General features: G+C 40.5%; 1 protein-coding gene across 1 annotated transcript in view; it reads right to left on the bottom strand.

Moving 5' to 3' along the window:
- Positions 1-8,517: 8,517 nt before the first annotated feature.
- Positions 8,518-23,452, bottom strand: part of ARMH4 (armadillo like helical domain containing 4) — a 134,811-nt gene continuing 119,876 nt past the window's right edge. Inside the window, exons 7-8 of the mRNA XM_086709655.1 lie at positions 16,928-17,062; positions 8,518-16,691 (exon numbers count right to left, since the gene is read on the bottom strand). Of these exons, the coding sequence (XP_086565781.1) occupies positions 16,623-16,691; positions 16,928-17,062 (204 nt within the window). The 3' untranslated portion in view covers positions 8,518-16,622. The remainder of the gene's footprint in view (positions 16,692-16,927; positions 17,063-23,452) is intronic.

The following is a 23,452-nucleotide window of genomic DNA, read 5'->3' as shown; positions in this document are numbered from 1 at the left end:
CCAAAGGCAAGGCCCTAGTAGACCCGGGAGAACAGCCACATTCTCTGGTGCTGGAACAAGGTCGTTGGGGTTTAAGCCTCGTGCCAGATGTGTTGTGATTTTCCATAATCCGTGAAACGCTGCTGCTACACTATCTCACAAACTTTTTCTGGGGCGGGCTGGCACCCAGCCACAGTCTCTGGGCATCGGCAGCAGCACAGTCCTTCGAACGTTCCTGGGTGCGGCAGGCACCCGTCCATTGCTCGGTGAGACCCTCCCACAGAGGGGCATAACAGGTCAAAGCCGCAGTCCCTCAGAAGTAAGGGGTCGGGAAAAACAGCCGCATCTGAAACAAAACTCAGGAGGGAGGTGCTGCCTGGGGCTTGGTTACGGACTTTGTAAAAGCAGGGAGTGGACGAAAGCCGAGAACAAAAGACAGGTGCGCGATTGCTGATAACGGTTCAGAACAGAGTTCCGATACTAGAGGCTGAGTAGTTGGGTGACGCCATTTCCAACACTCCGCGCATGCGCATACACACCAACAAGCGCCACAACAATCCCCCCAATAAGCTAAGCAGCGCCATCTAGTGGAGAACGGAGCAACTACAGGAATTCCTGCCTGACTGGGCCAACCTCACTCTTCAGGAACACAAGACTCTCTGCCTGCTTAGTTTATGGACTATAAAGTGCTTCATAGTTCGATATCTAGGGGAAAACGAAGTAATTTCAGTCGTATTTCAGTCTGTTCATGGGTCCATCTATTCAATTTTTTTCTCTTTTTAGTTTTTCTTTTTCTTGAATACAGAAACAATTCATTTTTATTTTCAATTTTTATTACAAATATTTTTCTTCAACCTTTGTCTACTATATTTTTTAATTTTGTGTTAATTTTTTCAAATTCTATTTTACTTCCATCATTTCATTTTAGTCTTTCAGTGTATTCATTTTTTCAAATTTTCAAACAATTTCCTTTTTTTTCCTTTCCCTTTTTTTCTCTAATCTTTCAAGCCTCCTTCAACACCCAGACCAAACACACCTAGGACCTAACATCATTTATTCGATTTTTGTGTGTGTGTGTGTTTAATTTTTTAATTTCAATATTTTTTAATTCTAATTTTTAATTTCAATTTTTTTTTACCTCATTAATTCCATTTCTCCCTTCAAAATGACGAAATGAAGGAATTCACCCCAAAAGAAAGAGCAGGAAGAAACGACAGCCAGGGACTTAACCAACACAGATACAAGCAAGGTGTCTGAACCAGAATTTAGAATCACGATAATAAGAATTCTAGCTGGAGTCAAAAATAGATTAGAATCCCTTTCTGCAGAGATAAAAAGAAGTAAAAGCTAGTCAGGAGGAAATAAAAAATGTCATAACTGAGCTGCAATCACGGATGGATGCAGCAGTGGCAAGGATGGATGAGGCAGAACAAAGAATCAGTGATATAGAGGACAAACTTATGGAGAATAATGAAGCAGAAAAAAAGAGGGAGCTTAAGGCAAAAGAGCACGATTTAAGAATTAGAGAAACCAGGGGCACCTGGGTGGCTCAGTCAGTTAAGCGTCCTACTTCAGCTAAGGTCATGATCTTGTGGTTTGTGAGTTCCAGCCCTGTGCTGGGCTCTATGCTGACAGCTCAGAGCCTGGAGCCTGCTTCTGATTCTGTATCTCCCTCTCTCTCTGCCCCTCCCCTGTTCACTCTCTGTCCCTCAATAATAAATAAACGTTAAAAATTTTTATTTTTAAAAAGAATTAGAGAAATCAGTGACTCACTGAAAAGGAACAACATCAGAATCATAGGGTTCCCAGAAGAGGAAGAGAGAGAAATAGGGGTAGAAGGGTTATGTGAGCAAATCATAGCAGAAAACTTTCCTAACCTGGGGAAAGACACAGACATCAAAATCCAGGAAGTGCAGAGGACCCCCATTACATTCATCAAAAACTGACCATCAACAAGGCATATCATAGTCAAGTTCACAAAATACTCAGGCAAGGAGAGAATCATGAAAGTAGCAAGGGAAAAAAAGTCCTTAACCTACAAGGGAAGACAGATCAGGTTTGCATCAGACCTATCCACAGAAACTTGGCAGGCCAGAAAGGAGTGGCAGGATATATTCAGTGTGCTGAATCAGAAAAATATGAAGTCAAGAATTCTTTATCCAGCAAGGCCATCATTCAAAATAGAAGGAGAAGTAAAAATTTTCCCAAACAAAAATTAAAGGAGTTTGTGACCACTAAACCAGCCCTGCAAGAAATTTTAAGGGGGACTCTCTGAGGGGAGAAAAGGTGAAAAAATACATACATACCAAAAGCAACAAAGACTAGAAAGGACCAGAGAACACCACCAGAAACTCCAACTCTACAAGCAACATAATGGCAATATATTCATATCTTTCAGTACTCACTCTAAATGTCAATGGCCTAACACTCCAATAAAAAGACACAGGCTAACAGAATGGATAAGAAAACAAGATCCATCTATATGCTGTTTACGATGGACCCACTTTAGACCTAAAGACAGATTGAAAGTAAGGAGATGGAGAACCATCTACCATGCTAATGGTCAACAAAAGAAAGTAGCCATACTTGTATCAGACAATCTAGACTTTAAAATAAAGACTGTATCAAGAGATGAAGAAGGGCAGTATATCATAATTAAGGGGTCTATCCACCAAGAAGACCTAACAATTGTAAACATTTATGTGCCAAATGTGAGAGCACCCAAATATATAAATCAATTAATCACAAACATAAAGAAATTCATCAATAGTAATACCATAATAGTAGGGAACTTCAACACCCCACTCACAGCAATGGGCACATCATCTAATCCAAGTGTCAACAAGGAAACAATGGCTTTGAATGACACACTGGGCCAGATGGACTTAACAGATATATTCAGAACATTTCATCCTAAAGCAGCGGAATATACGTTCTTCTCCAGTGCACATGGAACGTTCTCCAGAATAGACCACATACTGGGACGCAAATCAGCCCTCAAAAAGTACAAAAAGATCAAGATCATACCGTGCATATTTTCAGACCACAATGCTATGAAACTCGAAATCAACCACAAGAAACAATTTGGAAAGGTAACAAATACTTGGAGACTAAAGAACATCCTACTAAAGAATAAATGGGTTAACCAAGAAGTTAAAGAGGAAATTAAAAAGCTCATGGAACCAATGAAAATGATAATACCACAACCCAAAACCTCTGGGACGTAGGAAAGGTGGTCATAAGAGGAAAGTATATGACAATTCAGGCCTTCCTAAAGAAGGAAGAAAGATCTCAGATATACAACCTAACCTTATGCCTTAAGAAGCTGGAAAAAGAACAGCAAATAAAACCCAAAACCAACAGAAGACAGGAAAATAATAAAGATTAGAGCAGAAATTAATGCTATCAAAACCAAAAAAACAGTAGAATAGATCAATGAAACCAGAAGCTGGTTCTTTAAAAGAATTAACAAAATTGATAAACCACTAGCCAGTTTGATCAAAAAGAAAAGGAAAGGACCCAAATAAATAAACTCAAGAATGAAAGAGGAGAGATCACAACCAACACAGCAGAAATAAAAACAATAATAAGAGAATATTATGAGCAATTATATGCCAATAAAATGGGCAATCTGGAAGAAATGGACAAATTCCTAGTCACATATACACTACCAAAACTGAAACAGGAAGAAATAGAAAACTTGAACAGACCCATAACCAGTAAAGAAATCAAATTAGTAATCAAGAATCTCCCAAAAAACAAGAGTCCAGGGCCAGATGGTTCCAGGGGAATTCTACCAACCATTTAAGGAAGAGTTAACACCTATTCTCTTGAAGCTGTTCCAAAAAACAGAAATGGAAGGAAAACTTCCAAACTCTTTCTATGAAGCCAGCATTACATTGATTCTAAAGCCAGACAGAGACCCCACTAAAAAGGAGAACTACAGACGAATTTCTCTGATGAACATGGATGCAAAACTCCTCAACAAGATATTAGCCGACTGGATCCAACAATACATTAGAAAAATTATTCACCATGACCAAGTGGGATTTATACCTGGGATGCAGGGCTGGTTCAATATCCACAAAACAATCAATGTATTTCATCACATCAATAAAAGAAAGAACAAGAAATATATGATCCTCTTAATAGATGCAGAGAAAGCATTTGACAAAATACAGCATCCTTTCTTGATAAAAATTCTTAAGGAAGTAGAGATAGAAAGATCATACCTCAAGATCATAAAAGCCATATACGAAAGACCCAACACTAATATCATCCTCAATGGGGAACAACTGAGAGCCTTCCCCCTTAGGTCAGGAACAAGACAGGGATGTCTACTCTCACCACTGTTATTCAACATAGTGTTGGAAGTCTTAGCCTCTGCAATCAGACAACACAAAGAAATAAAAGGCATCCAAATCAGCCAGGAGGAGGTCAAACTTTCACTCTTTGCAGATGACATAATACTCTATATGGAAAACCCAAAAGATTCCACAAAAAAACTGCTAGAACTGATTCATGAATTCAGCAAAGTTGCAGTATATAAAATCAATGCACAGAAATTGGTTGCATTCCTATTCACCAACAATGAAGCAACATAAAGAGAAATCAAGGAATTGATCCCATTTACAATTGCACCAAAAATCATAAAATACCGAGGAATAACTCTAACCAAAGAGGTGAAAAATCTATACACTGAAAACTATAAAAGCTTATGAAAGAAGTTGAAGAAGACACAAAAAAATGGAAAAAGATTCCATGCTCCTGGATAGGAAGAAAAAATATTGTTAAAATGTCAATGCTACCCAAAGCAATCTACATATTCAATGCAATACCTATCAAAATAATACCAGCCTTCTTCACAGAGCTAGGACAATAATCCTAAAATTTGTATGGAACCAAAAAAGACCCCAAATAGCCAAAGCAATCTTGGAAAAGAAAACCAAAGCAGGAGGCATCACAATCCCAGACTTCAAGCCATACTACAAAGCTATAATCATCAAGACAGTATGGTACTGGCACAAGAACAGACACTCAGATCAATGGAACAGAATAGAGAACCCAGAAATGGACCCACAAACGTATGGCCAACTAATCTTTGACAAAGCAGGGAAGAATATCCAATGGAAGAAAGACAGTCTCTTCAGCAAGTGGTGCTGGGAAAATTGGGACAGCGACATGCAGAAGAATGAACCTGGACCACTTTCTTACACCAGACACAAAAAGAAACAAAATGGATGAAAGACCTCAATGTAAGACAGGAAGCCATCAAAATCTTCAAGGAGAAAGCAGGCAAAAACCTCTTTGATTTTGGCCTCAGCAACTTCTTACTCAACACGTGTCCAGAGGCAAGGGAAACAAAAGCAAAAATGAACTACTGGGACCTCATCAAAATAAAAAGCTTCTGCACAGCAAAGGAGACAATCAGCAAAGCCAAAAGGCAACCGACAGAATGGGAGAAGGTATTTGCAAACGACATATCATATAAAGAATTAGTATCCAAAACCTATAAAGAACATCAAACTCAACACCCCCAAAAAAATAATCCAGTGAGGAAATGGGCAAGACATAGACACTTCTCCAAAGAAGACATCCAGATGGCCAACTGACACATGAAAAAATGCTCAACTTTACTTATCATCAGGGAAATATAAATCAAAACCACAATGAGATACCACCTTACACCTGTCAGAATGGCTAACATTAACAACTCAGGCAACAACAGATGTTGGCGAGGATGTGGAGAAAGAGGATCTCTTTTCCACTGTTGGTGGGGATGCAAGCTGGTGCAGCCACTCTGGAAAACAGTATGGAGGTTCCTCAAAAAACTAAAAATAGAACTACTCTATGACCCAGAAATTGCACTACTAGGTATTTATCCAAGGGATGCAGGTATGCTGTTTCGAAGGGACACATGCACCCCAATGTTTATAGCAGCACTATCAACAATAGCCAAAATATGGAAAGAGCCCAAATGTCTATTGATGGATGAATGGATAAAGAAGATGTGGTGTATATATATACAATGGAGTATTACTCGGCAATCAGAAAGAATGAAAAAATCTTGCTATTTGCAACTACGTGGATGGAACTACAAGGTATTATGCTAAGCGAAATTAGTAGAGAAAGACAAATATCCTATGACTTCACTCATATGAGGACTTTAAGACACAGAACAGATTAACATAAGGGAAGAGAAGCAAAAATAATATAAAAACAGGGAGGGGGACAAAAACATAAGAGACTCTTAAATATGGAGAACAAACAGAGGGTTAGTGGAGTGGTAGTGGGAGGGGGGATGGGCTAAATGGGTAAGGGGCATTAAGGAATCTACTTCTGAAATCATTGTTGCACTAGATGCTAATTTTGATATAAATTAAAAAAATAAAATTAAAAAAAAAAGCAATTAGGTTTTGAGGAGGTCACAAGAGAGGAGCTCCCATGATGGGATTAGTGCCCCCCGTAAGAAAACAAGAGACATTAGAGCTCCCTCTCTTACCAGGAGAGGATACAGCAAGAAGGCAGCCATTTGCAAGCCAGAAAGAGGGTTCTCTCCAGAACGCAACCACACTGCCATCCACATCTTGGACCTCCCAGCCTCCAGAATTGTGAGAAATGAATGTTGCTGTTTAAGCCACCTGTCTATGGTATTTTGTCAGAGCAGGCCCAGTTGACAAAGACATTATCCTAAAGCCAACATTCACTGTGGGTCGATGCAATAAAAATTGAATACTTTAAAAATTGAGGCAAAATCATGGCTAAAGTGCTATATAGTTTCCACAGCATGAAAAATAACCAACAAAAGTGTTATTAGAGGTCTTTTTTTATGTTTCTGTTGTCAAGGATAATTATTTGCTAGAAGTGAGATTTCTGACATGAGTAGAGTCACTGGTGACCTAGGGTGCCTCCCTCATTGAGTTTGGGATGAATCCAGTGAGTTTTCCCTTGTAAAGCACTGAGCAGAGCATTCATCCTACAGTAAGAACTCAATAAGTGTTCATGGTTTTATTATCACTAAGTAGAAATAAATGTGGATTTCACTAAAACTTTTTAAATTCACATTTTATTTAAATAGCATATGGGGCGCCTGGGTGGCGCAGTCGGTTAAGCGTCCGACTTCAGCCAGGTCACGATCTCGCGGTCCGGGAGTTCGAGCCCCGCGTCAGGCTCTGGGCTGATGGCTCAGAGCCTGGAGCCTGTTTCCGATTCTGTGTCTCCCTCTCTCTCTGCCCCTCCCCCGTTCATGCTCTGTCTCTCTCTGTCCCAAAAATAAATAAACTTTGAAAAAAAAAAATTTAAATAGCATAAAACTCACCTATTCAATAATACCCCCACAACTGAACTTTTAAAAAGACCCTCATTACTTAGAATAGACAATAAGTAAGACCTTAATTCATTTATTTGCAAAGAAGATTTCCCAGCTGCTTTTGATGGACTCCTAGCCTTAAGCAGGAACAGAAATGTGTCCTGAAGAGCATCGTCTTCCCAATGAAAAGTCAGCCAAAGTTTGCCAAGTGCTTACTCCATTCTATTTTAATCTAGCAATACCTAATGAACAAGAATTCACTTTCATAACCAAAGAAAATATTATTAGGATAAAATTCATGGGGCATTATTGTGTGCCTTATTTAATTTCATATCCTACTCTGTGCAAGAAATTTGGAGGGTATGGGCTAATGGAGACACTTGTAAAGGTCTTGGTCAAAGGGACTACCAGGCTCCATTAACTGTTTTTAAAGAGACCTAAAATTTTAGGAAGATGTGGAGGGGGAATGTGAAAAGCTGTGATTTCTCTGTATAACTATGACACAGAGAAGAAAACAATGGACAGAACAGTGAACATTTGCCTATTTAACCTTAGCCGAGTGAAATCAAATACAGAAAATAGTGTGGATTATAAGAAATGCCACAAAAATACTAATTAAGTTCAAGAGGATTGAACTGAACCAATTCAGGTTGCGTTAACCAATGTAGGTCATTACAGCAAGTGTATTCTTCCCCATTATTTCTCACACTACCACCTAGTATCCACACTCATGGTAATTCAGTCTTTCCGTCTAATCACAAAAGTTTACAACCTTTGCCTTGACAGCAAAGACAGAGAGAGGCAGGTCTCAGGAGCCTGGGTGGCTCAGTCAGTTAACCATCCAACTTCCACTCAGGTCATGATCTCATGGTTTGTGAGTTCGAGCCCTACATCAGGGGCCCCATGTCAGCATGGAGCCCGCTTCGGATCCTCTGTCCCACTCTCTCTCTGCATCTCCCCTGCTAGTGCTCTCTCTTGCAAAAATAAATAAACATTTTTAAAGAAAAAGAGAGTGTGGGGGGGGGAAGGTCTCTAATCCCTCAGAGCACAGGGATAGGACATTTGCCCATGGGCATTGTGTCTGAGGAGACTTTTCCCCTTTCAACTCTGGTATCATTTATATCATACGTAAGTGTCTTGAGGTAACTGGGCGGTCACAGACAATCAAATAGCAAGTAAATCTTAATGAGAAAAAAACAGCTTCTTCATTCAAATACAACCTCAGGATATTCACAAGCTCTTTTCTTTCCCTTTATTCCTTTTAAACAACCATGAAAAATTGTAGCTATGGGGAGGTAACAAGACAGCAAGTAAAATGATAATCCTGATTTTGTGTACAAATAAAAGCATGTATATAGAACATATCATAAATACACAGAGAAAAAGATTAGAAATACACAGACCAAAATGTTCACAATGGTTATTTCCAGGGAGTGAGACTGAGTAATAATTATATTCTTCTCATGCTTTTCTGCATTTCCTCAAACCTACATTGTTGCCCTGAGCCCTCCAGAATCCAGCCTTGTGTTGACATGGCAACCGTGGAAAACCTGCTTTATTTTTCATATGCTAAGGAAGATTAACCACTTGATGATCAGCCATGACAACTGTCAAAAGTTCGCAGATACCACTCAGCGCTGGGCGATGGAGCCTGCATGGCTTCGTAGCTGCACACCCAAACCCTGACCTCATCCTCATGCAGAACAGCCTTGAGAGAAGCCTCCTGGATTTGTTTTCAAGAAAACAAGATCCTGGGGAGTGGGCTAGGTTGTGTGGGAAAATTGGAAGAAGGTGGTCAAAAGGTACAAACTTCCGGTCACAAGATAAATGAGTACACCATGACGATGTGGTGTACTTCAAAGTTGCTAAGAGAAGATCCTAGAAGTTCTCATCACAAGGAAGAAACATTTTTGTAACTATGTGAGGAGATAGCTGTTAGCCAAACTTCCTGTGCTAATCATGTCACAATACACATGTCAAGTCATTACACGATATACATCTTAAACTTACACAGAGCTGTATGCCAACTCTCTCAATAAAACTGAAAAAGAAATGAGAAAGTAATCCTATAGACATACAATGTATCAAGTTGGTTCTTACAAATTACAACAACAAAAAAAGAACCCCAAAAACCCTACAAGATCCAGAGCTTTGGGTCTCATCGAAAAAATAAGAAACTTACCAGTCTTCTCAAAGTGAGAGAGGCAATCAGAGCTCAGATAGTAATTCATACCTGGGCTCAACCAAAGTCATATAATCATTTAACGGTATTTGGAGGGTTTTCGCCAGATGTTCCATTTAAGTTTTATTAAATTTAAAGTTTTTCTTTGGAACCTACTATTAAGTTACAGAGAATGAACACACACTCACATACATTATGTAGAAAGTTAAAGTTGCCTACACATTTCTGGCAGACATGTAAGGTTTTTTTTGTTTGTATTTGTTTTTTTTCAGGTGAGCTGTGCTGGAATAACATAAAGTCAGTCCTTCAGAAGCCAGGACACTAGACTCCACAATATCTGGAGAGCCTCAAAAGTGTCATGACCCTGGTCAGCTTTAACCACTGTCTTTTCCCCCATCTGCACTTCTAGCCAACCCCTGAGTCCTGTTTCCCTGCCCTAAACCCCTCCTGGAACCATCCTTCCCTTCCATTCACTCCTGCAGCCTTGGTCCAGGCCACAGTCACCTCTCACCTGCATTGCTGCACCAGCCCCTGACTGGTGTCCCCGACTCTAACTTTGCCAATCCATGAACTCAGCCCTGATCTTAACACTTCTCAGCATAAGATCTTTCCATGACATCTAGGAACACCCTCAATATGAAGTCCTAATTCCTTGACATGACCTAGCAGACTCTTTAGGATCAGCCGCCTATTTCTCATTGCCACTTTCCACCCCCTACCCCAACCCCAACCCTCACCTCCCCAGTATATCCAGCACTCCAGTCATACTAACTCCTTGATCTCTCCCTGCTGAATTTTCCATGATCTCTCACTGCTGGCTTCTGCACATGAGGTTCCCCTGGCTGGAAGACCCATCCCATCCCCCTCTTCACCTGACTAACCCTGACTCATCCCTCTGGTTTCAGGTTTGATGCTACCAGCTCTGGAGAAACATCCCCAATCTTGGCAGGGTTAGATGCTCCTTTTTGGGGGGGGGGGGGGGGTCCCATCCTGCCCCTGTGATAAAACGGCCCATTTACTCAATCTCTAACCACCCTCTGTCCCTTGACTTTTGGGATTTGATTTGTCCAACTACAGAACCATTTCAGATTTCCTCTCCTTATCTCTTACACAAAGAAGCAAACGAGAGAAACTGATCATTGGAGATTTTGTGCCAAAATTCTTTTTTGGAAGAGAAAGGCTTGAAGCATCTTGTATCCAAACATCTTCCTTTTTTTTGGAAGACTGGATTTATACTTTCCTAAGTGTACATTTTGGTCTGTTTGATCATGAAGACCCCTGAAAGTACACAAACTCTGTGAGGCATAAAATTGGAGAAATGTTTCAAATGCTATTGGTTCCATCCTTTCTTACACTGTGAATTAGGAAGAAAACATGGAGATGTACAGTACATTGGTTAATATAAACCCCAGTGTCCTAACCTGATACCAGGTTCAGTCTTTTAAGACCAGAGCAAGTGACCTCCCAGCCTCAGAGGTAATAAAAGAAGCCAAGTGAGCACCCATTCGCCTTCCATTCTGTTTGTACTCTGTTCCCCTATCTATAAGCATTGAAGGGAAAAATTGGATTTTTCTCCCAGTAGTTAATTCTCCTCAGTTCCTCCATCGTTATCCCACAAAAGGTTACACCTCTCAACAAAATCAGTCTTAAACTTCAGATCTGGAGACTGCTGTCTTAGGGTAAGAATGTATACTAGTCCATATTACAAATTATTAATGGTTATTATTTGTATTATTTTTCCTGTTGCTTCTTGAGAATGGAAAGTAAGACCTTTGCTTTACTAAATGGAAGATTTGAGAGTTTGTGTGTGTGTGTGTGTGTGTGTGTGTGTGTTTTACCCCAATATTGTTTTCTGTATTTAGGCATACTAGAAGAGAGGAGTATAGGATTTGTTTCTTTGCACTTTGGCTGCTGTTATCTGGAGGAAATGTCTTTCTTTTTTCTTTCTTTCTTCCTCCTTTCTTTCCTCTCCTTTATCCTATATACACATAATAATTTAGGCTAATTAACAGCAAGTTAGATGTATCAGTTACCCAAAATAGGGTAATCCCAATGCATTTGTATAGCTAACAGTGGCTTACAAAATAAATGCAGATTATTTTTGCTGAATGTAGAACTTAAGCGACAGAATTATGTTTCCAGCTATTTTTGACTGCCAAAATTGGTAATTATGGAGTAAATAGATCCCAAAAAGGTCTGTGTCCTATGGGGGATGCTAAACATACAAATAAGGGGCTTTTATTTGGTCAACACCATTATTTTGCTTTCAAATTGTTTCCTATTCCTATAGATTTATATACAGTTATTTGAACTTTGTTTAATTAAGAAAGATATTTAACTGAGATTACTTAAAGTAACCAAGCTCCTTTTGTCTCCTCATTGATCTTGGGTTTCAATTCCCTCCCACTCATGTCCTTTCTACCTAGTGTAGGATAATTTTCTTTGATGGAAACAATGGAAGCAAATTTAGATTTATAGCGCCTTCCCCTGCCGATGGCCTAACTCACTTGCCTTTTTCTCCTTACTTGTCTGTATCATTTTTCCAAGCATTGGTCCATTCGATGGAGCTCTGGCCTCCTCTAGCACATTCCAGTGTTTTGTGCCATGTTTACGTTTCCGTTGCATCGTGACTTTTCTTGCATCTTCTTCTACCCACACTTCTTTCCTTGTCACCATACATTCACATACCCTTAAAAGTAGAGATTTCTTTCACAGATTTCCCTGTAATCATAACAAAGCCTACCTTGCCAAAAGGGCACATAGCTATAAACTTCAGCCACATGATATATCTTATTCCCAAAAGCTACTTTTTTGGCAGCTGGTAGAAACATTGATTATTCATATCCACAGAAATTGGATATTTCACTTGGACTTCCACATGAAAGAGATATCTGGAGGAACGTGGAGAAAAGCACCAGGCATTCAGAATGTTCTATATGGCTCTATATTATTTTCTGATGTCTCTGTAACATTTAAGTCTTAGCTTTAAAAAAAATAATAATAATGAAATAAAGAATCGGCTGTGACTGGCCAAGCTAAAACTACTTTAAATATGTCCTAAAACTGTGCTTTAACAATTTCCCCACAACATTATTGACCTATGTAAGAGATACAGGTACTTTAAGAAAATGTTTCTGGAAGACTGTATCTGAGGCAGTTTATGAGCTGAAGCCAGGGCTAAAGCATTACTAAGGGAATCTGTTTCCCTGGGATACTAATTAACTCCAAATATTGCATATAAATTAAACTAGCAGCTACTGAAAGAAGCAGCTAATGGGCGAGGAAAATCTGAAGAGGTGTAAAAGAAAAGTACTACCTTCTGATTAGAGAAAAAGACATCAGGGACATAGGAGGAGACCTTTTCTCTCTGACCCATCATTCTATTCGTTCTAGAAGCTTCTACCCTTTTCTTTTTCCTTTTGTTTTCCATTCTCCACAACAGCAGGTGTGATTTATTGGATAGCTGACTAGGGCGTTTCTTCCCCATGGGACCTGCTCTCCCTCATCTCTTTACTAAGGAAGCTGTTCTCTGGATAGATGCCCTCCTAACTCTATTCTCTAACTTGCCTGGGTACAAGAGTCCCAAACTCCTCCCTTGGAGATACTGATTCAATGGGTCTGGGGCAGGGCCTTGGAATCTGTTGTGTTGAACACATCTCCCAGGTGATTCCTAGGAGCCAGAGTTTGGGAAACACTGCCTCTCCCTCTGAGAATAAGATACAATCCCTGCCCCTGCAGTGGGACAGCTGCAGTTCTGAGAAGATGAATACAGCTCAGAGGGGAAGGTGTTAGCAACTGAAGCTTGCAGCTATCACGCACCCCCCACCAGACAGCTTTATTTATTTTGCTGCTAAATGTTTTAAGGTTCGTTGTTAGAATAAAGATTTGCCTTTTTATTTTTAATGTGCAAATATAAGCATATCAATCACTTATGTTAGGTAAACCTATCAGTGCCTGATTTACTACTTTTAATCTGGACTATAGTATAACCACTAGCCAGCACCCCCTCTGGTGGCAACACCCCAATCTCGGGTTTTGTTTAGAACAAGACAACCTTTTCTGAAAATTCTGATAAACAACCTCTCAATAATTTCAGCTAACTACTCAACATCATTGTGCCACAGCCACTGACAGTGAGGAAAGTGGCCAAGATAAGCACAGCAGTTGAGCCATCTACAGAACCTTCACACAACCCAGGTGGTGAAATGGGTTCATACAGAAATCTACTGTGATCTAAGTCATCTCTTTGTCTCTTAACAGTCACCTTCCCAAAAAAGGCCTGCGGAGACATTTCTGCTTAGCCTAAATGCACATACATATCATCCCCATGGCCTTCTGGAAAAAATGAAAATATGTGTCTGTTATTTGTGACCTTATTATTCTACAGTTTGAAAGTTCAACCTACTAGCCATGGTCTAGTGAAAACTATAGATTAAGAGTAGCCTGAGGCATTGATAGCCATTAGCATTGCCCAGGTATTGCTGAATGAAATGGTTTATTGTGTGTTCACTATAAATAGCTTGTTAAGAAAACAATCATGCCCATCCTCCTCCTAACCTTAGGAACCCTTACAGCAAGGGGCCGCTCTTAGAAAAGACAAACATACCCTATGCAGTATCAGGATGTCTCTGCTCTTGAAATTACAAATTACTTATGAGTGTCATGACGCTGAATTTTATTTTTAAAACCCGACTTTGAGCTTATTTGTCAATTGTTAACCTCTAACTGTATTTTAGCTTCTCATTTTCTTGACCAACTTCACACATTTGCTTACATCTCTTGCAAAAAAAAAAAGAAAGAAAGAAAAGAAAGAAATTATTTGATGAAAACATTCTTGCATGCTAGCTATCATTCAACAATGGATTCTAGAAAGTTTTTTCTATTAGTTCTCTAAGGTGATAGTAAATCTATGTGGTTGTAAAAGAAATAGCTGAGGTGGGAGAGGAAGAGACCGTGTGTGAATAAGAAGGAAGTTAGTAAGGCATTGTTCATTTCACAAAGACAGAAATTCATGTGAAATGTTCCTTGGCCAACCAACTACATACAGCTGACCCTTGAACAACACAGGGGTTCACAGTGCCAACCCCCCCCCCCGCTGCACAGTTGAAAATCTAACTGTGTGCCTGGGTGGCTCAGTGGGTTGAGTGTTGGACTTAGACTCAGGTCATGATCTTGCGGTTCATGGGTTCGAGCCCCACATCAGGTTCTGTGCTGACAGCTCAGAGCCTGCTTGTGATTCTCTCTCCCTTCTCTCTGCCCCTCTCCCACTTGCTTTCTGTTTCTTTCTCTCAAAATTAAACATTAAAAAAAAATTTTTAAAGGAAAATCTAAGTATAACTTTTGACTCCCCAAAAACCTTACTAACAGCCTACTATTGATGAGAAGCCTTAGTGATAACATAAACAGCTAACTAACATATAATTTGCATATTATATGCTTTACATACTGTGTTCTTACAATCAGTAAGCTATAGAAAAGAAAATGTTAAGAAAATCGTAAGAAAAAGAAAATACATTTATAGTACTGTATTGAAAAATTCACGTATAAGTGGACCCGTGCAGTTCAATCCCATGTTGTTCAAGGGTCTCCTGTATTTCCTTAGAATCTTGGTTTTTAAAAGACTCTGAAACGTCACTGCTTCCTGCAAAGTATGTGGAAAGGCACTGAATTGATGAGAGGGGTGCACAGTTTTGAGTCCAAGTGGGCTCTTGTCCTGATTGTTCCTGGGCATAATTTTGGATTATCATTTCACTTCTCTGCTTCAGTTCTGTCTTTAGTCAACGGGGAGAATAAAAACATACATCCTAAGTCATAACATATGTCCTATGTCATACAGTAGCTGTGAGGAATAACTGCAACTTGCCTCGAATGCGGCACAGCAGGCTCCAATAAACGTGAACAGATTCTCTATGTGTCAGGCACTAAGGACAGTGTTAGTGGTAACCTTTATTCCCCCATGCAAACGAGCCAAGTCTATCCCTAAAAACTTGACTTCAAGAAGTCCCAAATACCCAGATCCAAAAGATAGGGCAAGGAATTACATTGCAAAAGAAATGAGAAATGATCTAACATAGGGCAACATCCCCGGAAGAGGATGCCCTGAGAGAGGCTGGGTTTTCATAAGCTCCATCATGTGCCAGGACTCTGGCCAATGAGCCTGCATCCACCACAGGATGTCTGTTGTCTAATAAAGCCAAGCAAGAACCAGTGCTGGCCCAATCATTGCGTAGCCAGGACCTCAGAAGTAGAAAAGCAGCACTCTGAATAATTCACAATAGTGGCCACACAAGCACAGAGCCAAATGGCAGAGATAAATGCTCTGAGAGCTTACCAACCCTCATTTTCGTCCTGATTTCTTCCTCATTTCTTCTTGCAAAGTCAAATGACACACAAAAAAGAACATCTCTTAATGAAAGACATGTAAGAATCTACTGATAGGTCTGTTGGGCTCAATCGCACTCTTTAAGAAAACAAGTTTGCATTAAGACTGAGAGTCAACTTAATGTATTATTTCTGGTGCGCTTTTTTCCTGCCAAGAAAGAGAATAAAAACAGAAGATGAAAAATAATAAAACTGGGAGACTGGAGTATATAATGCAAGGTACATACAAATCTAGACACAATCCTAATGTGCCGAGAGATCTTCTTGACAACAACAAAAAGATTTCATTCTAACTTGCTGCTAGTCTTGATGCAAATGTAGGATGTACTGTGGCCCAGAAGCCTATAGCTTCAAGTAGGCAGAATGCAGTCATCACAAGTTATTCTTTGTTAAGATTTCTATTTCAGAGCCAACATACCTTGGCAGCAATAATCGTTATACTTAGTGCAGGTAAACCAAGGCAAAGGCCCTTTGGAAAAATACAAATTATTTACCTAGCAACTCCTGGTGAGCGACATGAGCGCTGCATATTGATGAGTTGTAGCCTACGGTTGTGGGAAATTCACTACAGAAGAAAAACAAACACTGACTATTACATTAAGTATACAGCATGCCTTTTCAGCTCAGTACAAGAAAAATCTACTGCCCAGAAGATAGTAAGACTGATGGCCTGACCGTAGTGATGTTGCAGGATGCTGTTCTTTTTTTTGCCCCGAAATAAAAAATAAAATGATAACACAGTCGAATATCCCAATTAAACTCCCATCCAATTCAAAATTCATCTTCAGAGCTGTCGGCTAAGAGCATTACTCGATCTTGCATGCTGTTGAATTCTCTCTGCTGGAGAAAGAAAACAGAAAAGCATTAAACCCTTTCTGCTGCAGAGCAAAACTGAGAAACAGGCCCCTTTAAAAGACACACTAACACACGAAGCAGCAGCTGCCGCAGCTAATCCAAACCACTGGGCATGTCAATACCATTCATGCATCATTAAGCCCCATGTGCTTTATTAAGCAAATTAGAAAAGCGAAGAATGTTCTGCAACTGATTAGGTTTTGCTCTTGTTGGTTCCATACCTTTCTTTTATGCCTTTTGAAGCCGTTTCTCCTTCGCCGATTCATAACCTTAATGCTGTACAGTGCTCCCAAGATGAACAAGGCTCCAGCTATCCCAACCCCTACAGGAACCAGCATCCCAGACATGTAGCCAGCCTGCACAGAAAAGGAAACATGCATCAGGATGCTGAATGGACCACTGCCCTGGGTTTCTCACTTTTGCTGGATGGCACCAGGTTCTTAAACAACACCTGGAATTCTCCCACCTGCCTTGCTATAAAATAGCACCTAGAATAAAGGTATTTTTAGGGAGAAGGCAACAGAGAGAAAGGTAGGACTATTTTTGGAGAGTTCAAGTATTTAGTAGAAGTATTGAAATAAATCACCCAGACCTAGTGGCAGCACCAGCCATGTCCTTATGAACATTTATCAACATCAGGTTTTGGTGGCAGAAATATAATTTGTATTAGAGATGGATGAAGTAAGCTTCTCAGAACGCCAGGACTATTAAAATGCTATAAATTGGAAATATCAGCCTGAGACAAGCTCCAAGGGGGCTGAAGTGCCCGCTGGAATATTGTGCTTCTTGGGGGGCAAAGGGAGGGCCTCAACATTGGTGGTCTTCTCTCTCACAATCTCAGCTGCATTACAGTAAAAGACGGAAGACGGAGGATGCCAGATGTTGGGGCGCAGACAGGAAAGACAAGGAGAGGAGAGGGCATGCGCGTAAAGTGGGATTCATATGAAAGGAAAAATCTGCCAGGGGACAAGACCAAAGTTGGGGCTTGAGAGGAAATTCTGAGCATCTCCAGACTCAAAGAAAGAAAGTGGCAGAGCAGGGTACAAAGATCACTGCCAACAACACTGACACGTTCTAAAGAGCCTGGAGGTATCTGGTATCTGAAGTGTCTCCAACGTCCCCGAGGTGTCACTATGAATAAGTTGCTCATAAGAGAGCAGCGTGATGTTCACACATCCCTGGGCTTGGGTGAGTAGCTGAGGATCTTCCCAAGCTCAGGGTAAGGCCATCATACTAAACGCGCTCCCTGCATTTTGGTCAATATGTATTGGCCTAATAAGCATTATGTAACCTACCTAGAGCGCTTTCATAGAAAAACAGGATACTGGTTTGCCTTCCAAGAAGGCCCCTTCTAGCGGCCCCCCCAGACAGAATACGTAAAAAAATTTTAAATTTTTGAACTTTAGATAGGCATTATTTGGGGGAGGGGACCCATGAGTCTGTTCATTTATTTGACTATTTCTAAAATTTCTATTATAGCTCAAACTATTTCTAGTACCTTTCAGAATGAGACAAAATCAGAGAGGGACAGAGAATACAAGTTTTCTAAAAAGTGATGAAGTATGCAGACTGTGAAGCTTTCCCAACATTTCCAAAAGTAAATCAAAGGAATACACACGACCTTATAAAACTCAGCTCCCTCCTGCACACAGCCGGCTCAACCACTGGTTCTGTTTTCCAGACTCTTGTGTTAGAGCAGAATATGGAAATTTTTCCATTAATTTGAGAACAATAGCATTGTTCATCAGCATACTAAGTGTTTTTCCCCAAGAAACAATGCCCAGTCACTTTTCAACAAATTAACATGCTTTGCAGAAACCCAAACTTTTTCTAAAGTTCTTCCAGATCTACTTAAGGCTTATAAAAACTGTAATTTTCCATGTGGGAAAACACCGGACAAGAGCAAAGTTTTGGTACTCTCACAAGAAGTGTGAGTATATTGTTTTAAAACCACCATTCCCAGTGCATGGAAACGTATGTACATATCGAAAAATGATCATTTAAGTCCCATAGATTAGACTCTAAAGAGGATGATGTACATTCAAAGGATGATGTTTGAGCTTTTGGAAACTCAGCATGACCACTCTCTGTGTGGATCTCCTTGTACTATGTAACTTCACCCCAATAGCACGAAGATTCCAAAAAGTGTCACTCTTTCCCACACTTGGTATTTATACATTTAGACTTCTTGTTTCTAGAGCTTTAAATCATCTAGATTTCACCAAAACTTAATTCGTATCTCCCTCTTTCCTCTCTTTTGTCCCCTCGTGTGTGTGTGTGTGTGTGTGTGTGTGTGTGTGTGTGTGTGTGTGTGAGAGAGAGAGAGAGAGGGAGGGAGAGAGAGAGAGAGAGAGAGGGAGGGAGGGAGAGAGAGAGAGAGAGAGATAACTGACTGTGCTTTGAAATTACAATTACAAGATGGGATCAAAGTAACTTCTCCTCTTCAAGTATATTTTTTTTTAATTTTTTTTTCAACGTTTATTTATTTTTGGGACAGAGAGAGACAGAGCATGAACAGGGGAAGGGCAGAGAGAGAGGGAGACACAGAATCGGAAACAGGCTCCAGGCTCTGAGCCATCAGCCCAGAGCCTGACGCAGGGCTCGAACTCACGGACCGCGAGATCGTGACCTGGCTGAAGTCAGACGCTTAACCGACTGCGCCACCCAGGCGCCCCTCTTCAAGTATATTTTAACCGTTCCTCTTTAAAAACTGACTAACGGAGAAAAAGCTCTTCTTAAATCACCCATGACTTGTTTCCTGCACAAATGAAAACAAGTAAGAAACATGTACATATTTTTTAAGTTCTAAATCCTGCCCCTTACCTCTTATTTGTTCAAAAGCACTGTATGTACATGAACCTCCACATGTAACACCCTAAGAAGGACACGGCTGAACCTGCGTATATTCCAGCTGAGAATGCATAAATTGAGTTTAATCATGAGAAAACACCCAATAAACCTAAAATGAAGACTGTGATATTGTTTTTTTTTTAACGTTTATTTATTTTTGAGACAGAGAGAGACAGAGCATGAACTAGGGGAGGGTCAGAGAGAGGGAGACAGAATCCGAAACAGGCTCCAGGCTCTGAGCTGTCAGCACAGAGCCCAACGTGGGGCTCGAACTCACGGACCGTGAGATCATGACCTGAGCCAAAGTCGGCCGCTTAGAAGTCACCCAGGCGCCCCTGTGATATTGTTTTAAAGAGGTCTATATTCTTTTGGGGCACCTGGGCAGCTCAATCGGTTAAGCGTCCAGCTCTTGATTTCCGCTTAGGTCATTATCTCACAGTTTGTGGGTTCGAGCCCCGCATCTGCATGGACAGCACAGAGCCTGCTTCAGATTCCTGTCTTCCTCTCTCTCTCTCTACCCTTCCCCGGCTCACACTCTCTCTCTCAAAAATAAATAAATAAACATTAAAAAAAAAAGGTCTATATTCTTTTAAACATCAGTGTCGTGAAAGACAAAAGATGGCTATAAAAAATATTCCAGACTATAGGAAACTAACAAATCATGGAAATCAGATGTGCTGCATGATCCCAGACTGGGTCCTCTACTAGAGAAGAAAAAATACTTTTAGAAAGGTATTTAGAAGGGTGCCTGGGTGGCTTAGTCAGTTAAGCAACTTCAGCTCAGGTCATGATCTCACAGCTCATGGGTTTGAGCCCCATGTCAGGCTCTGTGCTGACTGCTCAGAGCCTGGAGTCTGCTTCCAATTCCATGTGTGTCTCTCTCTCTCTGCCTCTTTCCTGCTTGTGCTCTCCCTCTCTCTCAAAAATAAATAAACATTTAAAAAAAAAAGAAAAGTATTTTGAGTCTGTTGAAAAAACTGATGCCAGATTTGATAAAAAAGTACTGTATTAATACTAAATATACTCAAGCTGATAACTGTACTATGTTTGCTAACAGAATATTCCCACTCTAGTGTGTAGAAAATACACACTAAAGTATTTGGGGCCAAAGCACCATAGTATATGCAACTCTTCCTCAAATGGTTCAGAAAAAAAGACAGAAATGGGGAGACAGACCAGCAAATGAGATAAAATATTAAAAACAAGTGCATCAGGGGCGCCTGGGTGGCTCAGTCGGTTGAGCGTCCGACTTCAGCTCAGGTCACGATCTCACAGTTCGTGAGTTCGAGCCCCGCGTCGGGCTCTGGGCTGATGGCTCAGAGCCTGGAGCCTGCTTCCGATTCTGTGTCTCCCTCTCTCTCTGCCCCTCCCCCATTCATGCTTTGTCTCTCTCTGTCTCAAAAATAAATAAACATTAAAAAAAAAATAAAAATAAAAATAAAAATAAAAACAAGTGCATCTGGGTAAAAGTTAAAGGGGCATTCTTTGTATTTACTCTTGTATCTTTTTTGTAAACTTGAAAATAGCTCCAAATAAAGAGTAAGTTTTACATTTTTAAAATTATTACTAGTCATAGTTGTTTTTAGTGTGTGTTTGTTTTGGTTTTGTTTATTTTGTTTTGTTTTGCTTTGTTCATGAGAAAGTAAAAAGAGAAATACTTTCATGAGAAAGTATTAGGACAATGTAGTTATTCAGAAACATCTGTTTTCAAGAAAGGTATAAGAAAAACAAATGATATGCTGTACTGCCTAAAATCTGCTGAATTAAGATAGTGCCCTGATATTGCTTTGCAATGGTGGTTCTCAAACTTCAGCATGTACCAGAATCACCTGCAAGACTTGTTAAAACAGATTGTTGGGGGGCGCCTGGGTGGCGCAGTCGGTTAAGCGTCCGACTTCAGCCAGGTCACGATCTCGCGGTCCGTGAGTTCGAGCCCCGCGTCAGGCTCTGGGCTGATGGCTCAGAGCCTGGAGCCTGTTTCCGATTCTGTGTCTCCCTCTCTCTCTGCCCCTCCCCCGTTCATGCTCTGTCTCTCTCTGTCCCAAAAATAAATAAACGTTGAAAAAAAACAGATTGTTGGGCCCTAGTTTCTGACTCAGTGTGTGTAGGGTGGGGCCCAAGAATTGCATTTCTAGCGAGCTCCCAGGTGATGCTGACACTGTGGGGCCAGTGAGAATCAGTGTTATGCAGTATACTTTGGGTCATCCATTTTCCAGATTACTTCCCAAAGCTAAAAGAAACAGAATGACCTTGATGACACAACAACAGAGCTGGTCTTTATTATACCACTACAATGGTCATGCCTCTCCAATTCTGAGAAACATTTAGATGCTGAAAAGATATATAGCCAAGTTAAGATTTGCCTAACAACCATCACTAACTTGGACATATAACCAGAAAGAAGGCAATGATGGAATGAGTATAGGGACTGTCCCTCAACACTCATTCACCTCTTCGATCAGAGCAACAGAACCTCCCATTTAGGCTGGGCAACAATCACTTCTCCCTGCCTTCTGTGCAGCTTTAGCTGGCTATGACCATGTGATAACTCTCACTAAGAAGATAATAAATTTGGGGCACCTGGGTGGTTCAGTCGGTTAAGCATCGGATTTTGGCTCAGGTCATGATCTCAGGGCTCACAGGTTCAAGCCCCGCGTCAGGCTCTGTGTTGACAGCTCAGAGCCTGGAGCCTGCTTTGGATTCTGTGTCTCCCTCTCTCTCTGTTCCTCCCCTCCCCCACTTGCTCTCTCTCTCTCTCTCTCAAAAATAAAGATTTAAAAATTTAAAAAAAGAGAGAGAGAGAAGATAATACATTAGTGGCAGGTGCAACTTCCAGGCCATGATCTTTAAGAGGGGAGCACAGCCTTTATCCCCCACATTTTAAGAATGAGAGTGCCTCCATCCTCCCTTTTAAGAGGGAGGAGGTACCTTAGCCTTCCCTTCTCCTCCTTCCTCTGGCTAGAATAGAGCTACCGAAGTTGGAACTGCCATCCAGGACCATGAGGTGACCTTGGGAATGAATGTCCACAGATAGTGGAGCATCAAATACAAGGAGCTTGAGCCCTTGTCACAGTGTTGCTTCCCATTAACCCCTGACTGCTACCTCCAGATTCATAAACAAGAGACAAAATTCGTCTTGGTTAAGCCATTGTCAGTGGGGTTCTCTGTCACTCATAGCTGATCTCAATCCTAACTAATATAGAAATCCAAAATAATAACAGCAAAAGGAATAATTCAGAACTTTTTAGAGCACTATTCTTTCTGGAGCCAAACCAACTAACAGAAATACCAATATTGGGTAAAATTAAATAAAGCGAAACTGAGAAAACGTCCTGGTGGGCCAAAGAGCCAGTCAAATAAGTATTTAGTTTTCAGGGTTAAGGGATTCTGTGACTTTCATCAGAGGCAATGGTTATACCAAACAGTTTCTGAAGATAATAACTCACGAGACTTTTATAGATGATAGCTAACTAGCTAGCTAGATAGGTGAAGAGGGGAAGTGAGGGAGAAAGGAAGGGAAAGAGAGAAAGATACATATACATATATATGTGTATGGACATATGAATGTACACTGCAGGTAAGTGTATAATATTTCACTCACAGAGGAAGGGGGGATATGGGAAAGATTACAGTGAGTACCTCCAAAAGAGGGTCAAAATATAAAGAAACAGGACCTCAAATAAGCCAAACATGGTTAGAATATCAACTATTTTTTTTTTTTTATTAAGACATACTGAAAAAACACTACAGAAGAAAACAGAGAGAGGGCTGGAAAAACTCAATCCAGAAAACTAAGGATCACACATAAAATTATTTCTCTTGGTGAAAATGAGTAAAGAGAAGGTGCCAAGCCTTTGAGACAAGAAGGCTCTACAGAAATAGAAAATACGGCCTTT

This window comes from Puma concolor, chromosome B3 (genome assembly GCF_028749965.1).
Source record: "Puma concolor isolate L17-30 chromosome B3, mPumCon1.1.hap2, whole genome shotgun sequence".
Classification (NCBI taxonomy): Eukaryota; Metazoa; Chordata; class Mammalia; order Carnivora; family Felidae; genus Puma; species Puma concolor.
This window is presented reverse-complemented; position numbering and strand designations above follow the sequence as displayed.